At 43.6% G+C, this 12,745-nt stretch overlaps 1 protein-coding gene across 1 annotated transcript in view; it reads left to right on the top strand.

Moving 5' to 3' along the window:
* mipol1 (mirror-image polydactyly 1) overlaps positions 1 to 4,018 on the top strand; it is a 35,808-nt gene extending 31,790 nt beyond the window's left edge. The window contains exons 12-13 of the mRNA XM_020621371.1: positions 293 to 469; positions 3,601 to 4,018. Of these exons, the coding sequence (XP_020477027.1) occupies positions 293 to 469; positions 3,601 to 3,667 (244 nt within the window). The 3' untranslated portion in view covers positions 3,668 to 4,018. The remainder of the gene's footprint in view (positions 1 to 292; positions 470 to 3,600) is intronic.
* Positions 4,019 to 12,745: the final 8,727 nt, after the last annotated feature.

Below are 12,745 nucleotides of genomic sequence, written 5' to 3'. Positions count from 1 at the left end.
GGTCTGCATGCCTAGGTGCTTGATTATATACACCTGTAACCGTGGAAGTGGTTGGAACACCTGAATTCAATGATTTGGATGGGTGAGTGAATGCTTTTGGCAATATAGTGTATTTCCTGCAGAGGGTACGTTGATTTCGATTGCAGAGGGTGGAGTCTGTCACCTGTGAGTTTAGCTCAGTCTTCCTCAAACTGACTGACAGGCTGTACTGTTTGTTCAAACAAACTGAAGAATGACATGAACCATCCTCAAGACAAAGCAGTAAAACATCCTCTCCTCTTCCTGCTTTCAGCTGTCAGGCCCTCCTCACCCCTCCTCCTTTGCTGCCCAGTGAGGGTGTCTCTCCGACTCATCAGGCCCCGCCCCTGCAGGTCCAGCTGCAGCAGCTGTCAAAGGAGAAGCAGAGCGTGGAAGTGGAGCTTCAACTCTGCCGGGAGGCAGAGCGAGAGGCCTGCGAGAGAGTCCACAGGTCAGCTTCTCCCTGTCGACATGCTCTGATACTGTATCCAGTCGTCATGTTCGGGTTCTGTAGTTGCACTGACATTTTAGAGCATAGTGTTCTTCTGTTAAAGCCGCTCCATACAGACAGACACCTGGTCCCTGGCTCTGAGCATGATTCAACTTGAAATCTGATGGAAACGGTTAGTTGGTGATAATTAGTCTGTCGTAAGTAAAATTAATGGCAGCCACTTTAATAATTGTTTGAATCATTTTTAAGCATAGATACCAGTGTTTGCTGGTTCCAAGCTTTCAAACCTTTTCATCATTTACATGAATTATTTTTGTTTCTGTGTTGGTCAGGTGAAACAAGGGTTAGGGTTAACCCATTAGAGGAGGCCTCTAGGAAACTGTGATGGATATTTGTGACAGTTTTCTAGGCACAACAATTGATTACTTGAGAAAATTATTCATGGATTAATTGGTCTTTTAAAAAAATATTTGTTGCGGCTCTAGAAGAAAATCCAGTGAGGTAATAATATTTTGGCTGTAGCCCCAAACTAACACGTCACCTTTAGTTTCAGCGTAATTCACTGCAGGCAGCCAGCCGACACATCTGCTGGAGGAAACATCTGTTCTCGAGTTTCATTTCATCTTCTCACATTTCCATTCAGGTCCTTAATAAATAACTGCCATTTAGTAAATGTGTTCGTCGTGCCCTGTGTCAGAGGGCATGTACTGATCCATCTGAAACAAGCAGCTGGATGCTGTGTTGTCATATTGAAATCACCAGCTCAGTTTTCACAGGAGGAGGGAAATGCTGAGCTGTGCATACATTCAGTGACCTTTGCTAAATACCAACATTCGTGTTCGTGTGCTTTTCTACCATACCTGGACAAAGCGCTTTACAGATTCACCCACACACACAGCGATGGTGGCCGCCGGAGGCAACTTGGGGTTCAGTGTCTTGCCCACGGACACTTCGCCATGTGGACTAAGAACGAGAATCGAACCGCACACCCTGCGATCAGGGGTCGACCCTCTCTACCCCTGAGTCACAGCCGGCCCATATTCAAAGTACTTAACACGACGCACATGGATAGATACAACATTCAAATGCAAGCTATAAATGTTAAAAGCAACAATAACAGCACAAAGCAGCAACGGGCCAGAGTAGATACCCAGTACTAAAGTACTATGGTTACAACTGTGGCAGACTGTGGATTCTTCACTTCAGTTTTCCCTAGACAAACCTCGGAGTATTTTACCATCAAGACTAACCTCTGAGGTCTTTAAGATCGGAGGCAGAGGTACTTTGTTCAGCGTCAGCGTCTATACAGTCGGCTCAGCTCAACGGTACAATGGAGTCAGATGGTTATTGAGATATGGAAGAAAAATAAAAACAGATAAACTGTAAAACACCCACCGGACTCAGCAAACATGTCTCTGAGGGTTTTTAGGGGCCAGACCACTCAGAAACTTATTGCGGGGCCTAGAACTGAATTGTCTGTTTCACTATATTTGACCGTCCTTCACTGTTTTAAAACTTCATCAGCACTGGCTGATTTCATAGCACAGGAGCTGATATCAGATTTTATTTCATCACTGTGTTCCTTGTTTTATCATGTTTAGTCACGTTCCACGATTAAATGTTCAGCTACGTTTGACTTCCATGTTTGTACGTAGTGTGGCCCAGTGATGAAGTACCACAGAACCATGAGATAGGCAGGCTTCTTTATCAGCTGCTGTTTTAAATGATCTCAATCCTGATTTATGTCGAGTTCTGTTCCTGAAATGAAAAACCCCACCTGTCCAAATGAGGATTCACTAAAGGAGAGACAGAACAGAAACCCTGAGATGGACTTGGAGAGTCTGGCTATTTAGCCTTCATGTGTTGGCCTTTTTACCACAAAGTTAAGTGGTTTTCTTTTTCTTCTTCTGATTTTTAGAATAACCTTATTTCTAAAGAGTCCTCAGTAGAACCATTTGAGAAGGAAGCCACCTGGTATTTGACCTGTTTTAGAGGTCACAAGCCAAACAGGTTAGAAACCAGTGACATATGTGTAAAGTTTCCTGTCATTGAAAACATGTTGCTGTACCCAGCAGCAGCCGTCACAGACACCAGGATGTGTTCAAAGACTGGTTGAGCGGCTGGGACTAAAGAGATTGGATTGTGATGATTCATATTCAGTGGACATCAGAGTGAGTGTCTCTGCCGGCGAGTTGATCAGGAAGAATTAATCCTTCAGATTTCAACTTGTGAAGGATGACGGTCTGGTGCTGAATAACGTGACTTCTTCTGCTGCTGCTTCTCATCTCATCAGCCTGAAGATGAAGGGATGAGATTCCTGATGAAAACAGCTTAAGTTGTCCGTCTGCGTCCTGCACCGTCCTCCTGGGCTCAAACCCACAGCTTTCTGCTCTAATTTGGCTGCCAGCGGGGGGACAGCCCGCACTGAAGAGTCTCCCAAGTTTCTGAATAGTGAAGAGAGGAATATTTGCTCTCTGGAGAGGAGGGGGTGATAGAAATCTGCTGGTTATTAGAGACGGGAAGTTTAATTTGGTTTGGAAAGAGAGCCAGGGAGAGAGCGAGCTTCACTGAGTGTTAGAAAGTCATCAGGGTCAGGTCTCCAACTCCGCTTCTTAATTTCAGCTTCATCTCACTTTCCTGCTTTGTCTGTTTCTCTTTCTGCTCACAGGCTATTTATGTTCTCTGATTTCCAACCAGATCACTTTGAACAGTGGCTGGAGAAATGTCCGGTCACATGGTAAAAGCATGACCACTGCAGCTAGAAATGTGACACTGCATGTGAAAATTTCAGAACCCACTGCAGGAGGAAGTGTGGTCTAAGCACCGTTACTGTGGCCATGTGTCACTTTACATAGAAGCAGTACCACAAATGGTTCAAATGTTGTGCTGCAAGTGTGGACGTCACTGTGGACGTTCGTACTTCTGGTAGGGTCGTCTTCACCTCTGTTTGCTTTGCCTCCTTCTCCTCCCTCCCTCTATCAAATGGTCCCGGCCTCAGACGCCGGGTCCTGCTGGGTTGTTGGTTGAGAATAAAATTTACTGTTAGGAGGAAGTCCTGTTCAGGTTTTTGCTCCATTTGTCTTCTCACCACTTATTTTTCAGACTGAATCTTTTCCTCCTCTTCTTCTCAGGTTGGAGCGTCTGGTCGAAGTGTTGAGGAAGAAGGTCGGGACAGGAAGCCTCCGAGCCGTTGTCTGATCATCTGATTTTATTTTCAGTTTTCTGTTTTCATCCATTTTACTGTTGATTTTTTCCCATATTTCATTAAAAACATCTGCGCTCATGCAGCCGATGGACATTGGTGTTGTATGTTTCTGCTGTTATGAACCTAGACGGTGTTTTCTCTTGTGTTTATAACTACTGTAAACCCACAGCGTTCTTCATGGCCTTAAAGTTTTTTGACTTTGTTTCCGTATTTTGTGTTCAGTTGTAATCATTAAATATTTCCAATAAGATGGATCAGCTTCTGTTGTTTGTATTTTGGAGTAAACATGGCTAAGTGAATTCTTTTTTCTTTATTTGGTTTTGGCATGAGGTGAAATAAAGCAGCACAACAAACAGTTATATGTCATATATTTTTATTTGATGACAATTGGAAATGTTTTTATTCGTGCAGACCCAAAGAATAGCTGTTTTATTGAAGATACTTCCTTGAGATGTTGAAAATAATGTACAGTACTTTTAAAGTCAGAGAAGAAGAAATGAACAAGTTAAATGTGGTTTAGTTTCTCCTGAAGCTGCAGGTAACCCCATTTAATGATCTGCCAACATAATGAACATTTTAATGAGCAGGTGTCCTTCTGTGTCACAGAAACGATGAACTGAGTCCGGTTTTCATCTCGTTTCAGTGTCTCCAGTGAAGGATTCCTCCTCCTCCTCCTCCTCCTCTAATTGAGATCAGTCTGCCTTTTAGTTCTTCTGTTGATTTAAGGTTTGTCTCTTAAACTCTCCTGTTTTAAACAGAAACACTGCTCAGATTAATTTCATATGATCGCTTTGACAAATGTGTGGAAGCTGCTCTGACTCCATGTTCCCTAAAACTTCATATTAAAATTTAACTTTAATAACTTTCAACAACTTGGCCAAGCTGCCACTTTAAAAGAAACAAATGAAGCTTCATCAGGCAACTGCTTTCTGTTTTTTATTGTCCCTGAGGGGGGAACTCCCTTCCATAGTTACAGCGCGTGAAGACACAAAAACAGTAAGACAGTATACAAATATTTCTGACATCAAACACAGTCACATGGTGTGTCCTGAGGGACCGGGGGTCTTGGTTTGGAGTGTACCTACTGCACTTTTAAAGCTTTTCACCTTTGATTTTGTTACAACATTGAATCATCAGCAGTTTAATGTGGGGTTTTTGTCACTGATGACACGAAAAGACACTTTCATGTCAAAGTGGAGACAGATCTCTACCACGTACAGTAAAATATAAGAGGAAATAACAGTTTGTGTTGGTGTTCAGTGCTTTCAAGTCGGTGGTTAGAAGATGCACCTTTGGCAGCAGTTGCAGCACTGAGCCTGTGGGTACGTCTGTCAGCTTTGCACATCTGGACACTGGAATTGTTCTCCATTCTTCTGTGCAAACCCGCTCAAGCTCTGTCGGGTCATGTGGGGATGGTGAGTGAACAGCCCTTTTCAGCCGCACATTCTAGTTGGACTGTGGTCTGGGCTCTGACCCTAACACCTAACACACAAACAGTGTTGTTTTCCTTCTGTGCGGAGTTCTGGCTGCATGCCTGGGGTCATTGTCTTGCTGGAGAACAAGGCTTCTCCCAAGTCACAGTTGTCTTACACACTGTCCCAGGTTTTCCTCCAGGCCTAAATGTTGCTGTATTAGTTTAACTGTATTAGTTTGGAAACCCCTACTCTGACTTGTCAGTAACCTTTTGTCTGAGTTGCTTGGAAGGTTCATGTCTTCCTGGTGCAGGTTTTGGCCCAGACACAGATTCACCGGTAACTGGACCTCCAAGGTGTATTTGTACTGCAGTCACATGAAACACATTATCTGCACACAGATGTCCTCTGATCAACTAATTGTATGACTTCAACAACAGCTGGCTGCACCGGCCATGATTTAGGCCAGTCACTTTTATAGGCAGTGAATACTAATGCAGCCAGTTATTTTCTGTTGTACATTTTTAAGTAGATTTAAAATTAAATCAGATATTCATTCTTTTACTTTGCAGAGATTGTTTTCACTTTCATATGATCACTGTCAAAAAAAAAGCCAAATGAGGAGTTTCTGGGAAGGAACTATTTAAGACGGTGTGCACAGCAGATGGGACAAAACTCTTCCCTGCAGAACAGTGTTTAGTAAGGTCTGCCTGATGGTGGGGGTGGGGGTGGAGGCCAGTGAGTGCAGCTGGAGCAGGTCAGGTGTGTGGAGGTTAATAAGTCTTGTGGCAGTGTGTGTGATGCTGTGGTTGGTAACTGTCAGCATGGTGTAGAAGGTCACGGAGCCACAGAGAAGGTTCAGTGGTGCTGAGAGAGATGTCTGAGTTTTAGCAGACACCCTCTGGAGAAATGAAAGACAATAGAATAAGTTTTTACTCTTTGAGGATCAGCCTGCAAGGCAAACCTGAGGGCAGAAACAAACTGACCCGTCAGTGTTTTGTTTTGTTTTTTTCATTTAGCTAAAAGGTTTAAAAAAAAATTGCAAGATATAATCTAGTGTTTGTTGACTACCTGTCAAATTAAGCCTTATTTCAGCTTTGGACAGTGTTGATGGACAAAAGAGAGGGAATAGTCCTTTAACGTGATGTGAGATTCAACAAATACATATAAAAGTTTATTAGAAAATAAGGCAAAGACTTTAAAGGGCCAGTTCCTCACCTGTTGGTCAGAGTGTAATGTACAGTTAATTAGTTTACTACAAAGAGCTGTGTAATGTTATGGTTGTGGGACTTGCTTCCTGTTGGCGTCCTTTTATTTTGTCTGTTTCCTATCCTGTGCCACCTCACCTGCCCCAGCTTTACCTTGCTTTCTAATCACTACTCGTTTCCACCTGCTGCTCGTTATCCTCTGGTCTCCTGCCCATATATTCCCTCCTTTCCCTTGGTCACTTGCTGCTTCGTTCCATTCGCTGCGCACCACACCCTGTCTGTTCTGTTCTGTTCTGTTCTGTTCTGATTGTGCGTCTCCTGTTTAACTTCCCTACCTTTTGCTTCCCCTGGACCATTTCACCTTGTCTCTTTGTTGGACTTCTTGACTTGAGGATTCTTGGTTTGTTCCTCTGGTTTATTTGTTTGTTTTTGGTTTTGTTGTGTAGCTCCTGGGCTGAACTGTTGAGTTGTGTTTTTGTTGACTCCTTTACTTGGTCTTTCATCTGGTTGAGCTCCTTCAGTTTTTAACTTCTGTCTCTGTTCCTTATCCTTCATATTAAAAACTATTACGAACTCCATCAGAGTCTGTGTCTGCATTTTGGATCCTGATCTGACACGTAATTACAGAGAAAGGTTAACGCCTCCAGTTTGAATGAGCCTTTTAGCGTTTACAGCAGACCCATGTGAAACTTGTTTACATGCAAACCGATATATGAGGAATAAACTTCCCAGTGAAAAATAAATATCAATTAATTCAGTTGTTTTTATTTAGAGTTTGTTTGTCTGAGAACTCATCCTTCATTCGTCGACAATGAAACAAGACTTTCAGATATTTTGGACATGCAAGGTTTCCACCGCCCCCCCACGGCCAGTTGCCGTGGTAACAGACCACTGTGGTCGACTTGGGTGTCCTGGTTTTAATCCTGCAGCCGTTAATCTGCTTGTTCTGCAGAAAGACCCGGTTTGTTGGAGCTGCAACTTCTGACGCCGCCTGGGAGAGAGAGAGTGTGTGTCTGTGTTACTGGGGGTGTCTAGCCGTGTGGCACAGAGAGTGTGTTACTGGGGGGGTTTAGCCATGTGGCACAGAGAGAGAGTGTGTTACTGGGGGTGTCTAGCCGTGTGGCGCAGACACAGTTTTCTTTATCCATAGAGTGTTAGAATGGGTTTGTTGCTTCTGGAGGGGGGGTTACTTTGTGTGTGTGTCCTGTTAACTTTAAAATCAGTTGGATCTCAGTCAAGTCCAAACTCTAACTCACCTGTGTACCTGCTTACACTGGTCCTGCTCTCTGATTGGCCCCGTCACGCACCGTACTTCTTTTTGATATTTTGAGGTCATAGACAGGCGATGTAGTCTGTGTGGATGGAGCAAAGGAAAATCTACTGCCTCTTTTAACCACGACTGCACCTTAATTATGCGTTTGTTAGTGTAACCATGACAACGAGGGTCCTCCAACCTTGATGAGGTTATTTGAACCCAAACCGCAACATTCCCACGGCCTTTACCAAGTAGTGTTTGTATCTAAGCTTTAACTGTTCCATAATCTTAATCATGTGTTTCTTATTGTTACCATGACAATGATGGTTCTGGTACCTGCCACCATTAAATGAACCAATCAGATCTGTAGTTGGTCATATTTAACCTTTGACCTTTACCTGAACATTTGCTCTTTACCAGTAGCACCGAACCCCATCTGTGTTACGTTGGAGGGAACAGCGATGATCGACATCTTTGGAAAGTGTGATATAATACGTAGTGAATGTATCAGTGAAATGTTCACAGACGTTGGTCTTCTGACAAAACGGCAGCAACACCCCCCATAGGAGCTCGTCACTGCTGCAGCTTTCTCCACCCCTTGGTTTGCCTGTTGTTTTAGACCCAGCCCCCGTCTTTGTCTCTCTTCCTGCGCACGCTCACCTGCTTCCTACCTGTGTATTCACCCAGTCGGTGTTTAAGCCATCGGCCACAACACATTACCTGCCGGATTGTCCACACAGAAACACTAACTGAGTTTGTGGTCACCCCAGTTTACCGCTTGCTTCACCTGTGTACGGACTAGTTTGTGCTCTGCTTCTGGATGGCTCTCTGCCCGCTGCCTGACTTATTAGCTCAGTCCTGGTGCTCAATAAGATCTGTTTGCCTCAAGTCCGTCTGCCCGCTAAAGAACAGTGTGTGGTTCTGACCGAGTCTAACCTGCTTCCTGTTAGCCACCCTGCAGACCACTTACTGTTGTTTCCCTGGCTACTTGCTGCTGTGTCTTACCTAAAAGTGAACTCTAGCCTGGACATTGTGAGAACCCTCAGTTGGCCTCTAGCCCACTCTTACCTGTATGAACTGACTTAAGATCCAACCAGCAAAGTACTAATGTACCTGTATGTCCTGCAGAATGGCCTGCAGATGTGTACTTACCTGTAACTGTAGTACCAGTACAGCTGGATGACTGGTCGCTCCTGGTTATGTAACCTGTTCATCATAATGTGTCTCTCCAGGTGGTGGACTCATCCTCCGGACCTGATCCACAGTGCGTCCTCAGGACCTGCTGGTTCAGACTCACCAGTCCAGGATCACGAGGAGGAGACTCAGAGAGCTGCAGTTGCATCCAGGTAACTTCTGCTCTGTGTTTGCCCTGGTTACCGAGGTTTCTTGGTTCCTGTTTACACTGGTTTACTGCACAGGCACAGGACAAATACCACCAGGACATGGTGCACATATGAATACTACCAGTCAAAGGTGTGGACACAGTTTCCAGTTCAGTTCAATGGGAAATTGTTTTGATTGGTAGTGTTTGTATTTAACAGCACCTGAGTGATGGGTGGTGATCAGTTCACATATTGATCACTGCCATTTCACATGTGTTGATAACGATCAGCTGACATAAGCTGATGTGTGCAAAGCTACTTGAACCCTGTCTCTCTGCCGAACTGAACCAGTCTGATCCTGCCGGCTGAGCCATATTACCACCTCACAAAGCTCTAATAAACTTCCTCCATATCATTTCTAACGGAGAAACAGCTGCTCTCTCACTCGCTCTCCCTCTCTCGCACTGCGTCTGGGTTTCTCTCGTCCTTTCTTTCTCTCTCTCTCTCTCCTTTGATCACCCCCTCCCTCTCTCCTCCTTTCTTCTTCTTCTTCTCTCTGATTCTGGAGGGGATTTCTTTGCTCTTTTTGTTGGCCGAGGACAATTGTGTTATTGGAGATAATTAATTCCAATCCCCATCAAAAGGCATTAGTGGCCCCGGGGCCCCTGTTCGTGGCTTTCTAGTGGGGGAATGAAAGGCGAGGAGAAGAAAGGGGCCGAGGGCCTCCGTATTGTGGCCGACATTTTCCTCCATAAGGTGTGAGTGGAGAGAAAAGGGGCTGGGGGTTTAGCGAAACGATGCCTGGGGCCCCGGGGCTGCCACCACCATCACAGCCACCGCCGGAGGGCCCCGGGCGGCCTCGCTCTGCCCCGCCGGGAGCATATGGCTCATATTACAGCAGCGAACTGGGTGGCAGAGGAAACGTTCACTTACTGGAAATGTCCACGTTTAAATGTCTACGTGAACGGTTTATTGTTTTTATCCAATGTGTGGCCAGACACAAAGCTAGGCAGGGCGTGGAGCTCTTATTCATCTGTGTGTGAAAGTACCAGGGTCCTTTACTGCAGTAAAACTATTAATACCACTCTGCAAAAATACTGTCAAATTGCTGATGCAGTAATTTACTGAGGTGGAGTTTATTTAAAATGTTTGTAGTTCAGTAAAATATGCAATATTTGCCTGTTTCTTTGTAATAAAATAGAAGTAACAGCATGCATATAAAGTAGAGACCGATTCATTTGTACTGGAGTAAATGCACGTAACATTTTCCAGCTGTGGGTTTTTTTGTTTTTGTTTTTTTACTTCTGGGAGCTGTTCTTTCCTCTTGATTTTATTTGAGATATTGTACACGTCTATTTTCATACACAATTGAAAATAAGAGAAAATACTTAGCTTTTATTTTATAAATATTCACAAATGGCTTCTGCTCTAAGAACCATGCACACGGAGGTTTATGACAACAAACAAAATTAAAAACCACATAAATGATAAACAGAAGCTTCACTGTCCAGTGATGAAATGTTGGTGGATTGTTCCAGAAAAATGTGCCACTGTCTCTGTTTCCTCTCACACGAGGCAGCATTGATAGGAAAAGGCATCATTATTATTATTATTATTATCATTATTATTATTATTATTATTATAGTTGTTATAGTTGTTGTTGTCAGTAGTAGTTCTACATATTCCTGCTCCCTCCCGTCCTCATTACAGGTTTGTCTGATTGGATTTTATGAATCCAACATATTCAGAAAACATCCTTACTGTCACTGTTCAGGGAAAACCGAGAATCTAGTGATTGTGAATCTTTTATTCTCCCTGAAGGATGAAATGCTCCTTTGTGGGCTGAAAAGAAACGGTGTGACGACCCGTTGGATTATTTCACTGTCCAAGCAGGAAACAGCCAACGTGACATTTCTCTCACTTTGTGTCTCTGTGTTTTTATGTTTGAATCAATTGAAAGTGACAAACCTGCTGATGCCTGTAAAATTACTCATCTGACCCGTTTTACTCTTTAAACCTTTCCCCTGACCTCGGGGTCGAGTCCCTACAATAATGCTAATATTGTACCAAGCGCAGGAGCTTGTGCACGGGAAACATCGTTTGTGTTCACGACACAGACACGTTCACGTCTCGTCAGTGCAACACCCGCATCTTGTTTTTAAATGGTATCTCGCTTGTGTCAGTTAACACGCACATTGTTCACACCAGTTATCAGGGTTGTGCAGTTCCACTTTCACACGACCTGTCTTCGTGTCACAAGATTTACGGTTTGTTCACAAGTTTTCATCTTGTTTTTGTGATTTCCTTTTTCTTCTCATGTCTTGACTGCGCATCGTGTTCACACATGATTGTCCATTGTGCGCGAACAAGGTTTGTAGAAGAGGTTTCTGGAAGTTATCTTATTGTTCGCACCAGTTTCTAGGCCCAACACAACATTTATATCCTGTTCATCAAAGTCTCACAGCTGAAAGAAGCTGAGAGAGATGTCTTGTTTTCGCCACTTCATCGTGTTTGCATGAGAGTTAATAGGACTGGGTTCACGGAGGGACGTGGACTCGGACTCTCTCTCTCGCGCGCGCGCGTGTGTGTGAGAGAGGGAAAGAAACCCAGTTTGTACCTGTGAGAACAGAGTTCGTGCGTCTGTAATAGCTTCAGCCTGGACATAGGAGGTTTTCACCACAGCAGTGAACGGAAGGTGCGCGCGTTATGGACAGGCATGTTAAGTTTTTGTTTGAATCTGATTAATTTTATTTAACATCCAACTATTTAATGGAGCTGAATCTGTTTTTTAAATCTCCAAACTGCACTGGAGTCAGACAGCTGTGACCCTCCACAATAAAAGCCTCTCTGTGTTTGGTTAAATCAAGAAGGTGCCGGAAAAACGGCAATAAGCGGCTGATCTGCAGACAAATGTCATTTCACACATAATGCACCGAGCACAGCACCTTATTTAATGTTAAATGTAAGTGAAATACAACTAATATGAAGACGATCAATTCAGCAACGGTTCATTTTATCAGTGGAGAAAAAAAATCCACAGTTTAACTGAGAAACAGGAGAATGAAGTCAACGTTTCAGGCCAAATCCGAATGAGCAGAAACACAAAGAATGAAATGTACTCATGTTGGTAGGCTGATTAAGAAGCAAGTATTAAACAGAAACCAGACCCGGGCTCATAGTGCGCGCATTGCACGCTCTTTAATTAGCCAGTCTTTTGGGGGGTGGGGCTTAAACAAAAGGAAACAAAATTAATTAACTGAAGTGGACGTTTGTATTTACACGTCAATGTGCAAACAGCAAAATTACAAGAAAACTTTTTAAATAAAAGATTAAATATATATATATATATCATATAAGCATATATTATTTTTATATATAATTTAGGCTACATTAAACAAAGTTACAAAGATGTTAAAGAAGCTTATCATTTCATATGTTATGTTTTTTATCGCTGCACCAACTGAAGCTGCCGCTAAAATGTCGTTGTACGTGTTACCATGACAATAACGGATTATCTACCAAATAAAAATATGTTCAGTTTATTTTTTATCCACTTTGGAATTGTTATCTTACTTTTGTAATTTAGGCTTTTGTGCATCTTTGTTCCTTTTCCTTGAAGCATTTTAATATAACTGCTCTCGGCTCCATGTCTCCGTGCTCCGCTCCGGAATCGGGTTGGCGGGTAATTAGCGGATAATTACAGGATCATTAGAGACATTTCGCGCTCTGCCGCCAAAATGTGAGAAAAAGCTTCAGATCAAAGTGAAATCTGTCGGGATGTGTTCGGGTTCACGGAGCGCGGCCGAGGTTACAGCCCACAAAGACGCACGAAATCCGGCGACAGCGGCGGCGCTTTGAGGCCGCCGGGGGGGCT

Source organism: Monopterus albus, unplaced genomic scaffold (genome assembly GCF_001952655.1).
Source record: "Monopterus albus unplaced genomic scaffold, M_albus_1.0 scaffold258.1, whole genome shotgun sequence".
NCBI lineage: Eukaryota > Metazoa > Chordata > Actinopteri > Synbranchiformes > Synbranchidae > Monopterus > Monopterus albus.
The sequence above is the reverse complement of the archived record's forward strand: the minus strand, read 5'-3'. Positions and strand labels throughout refer to the sequence as shown.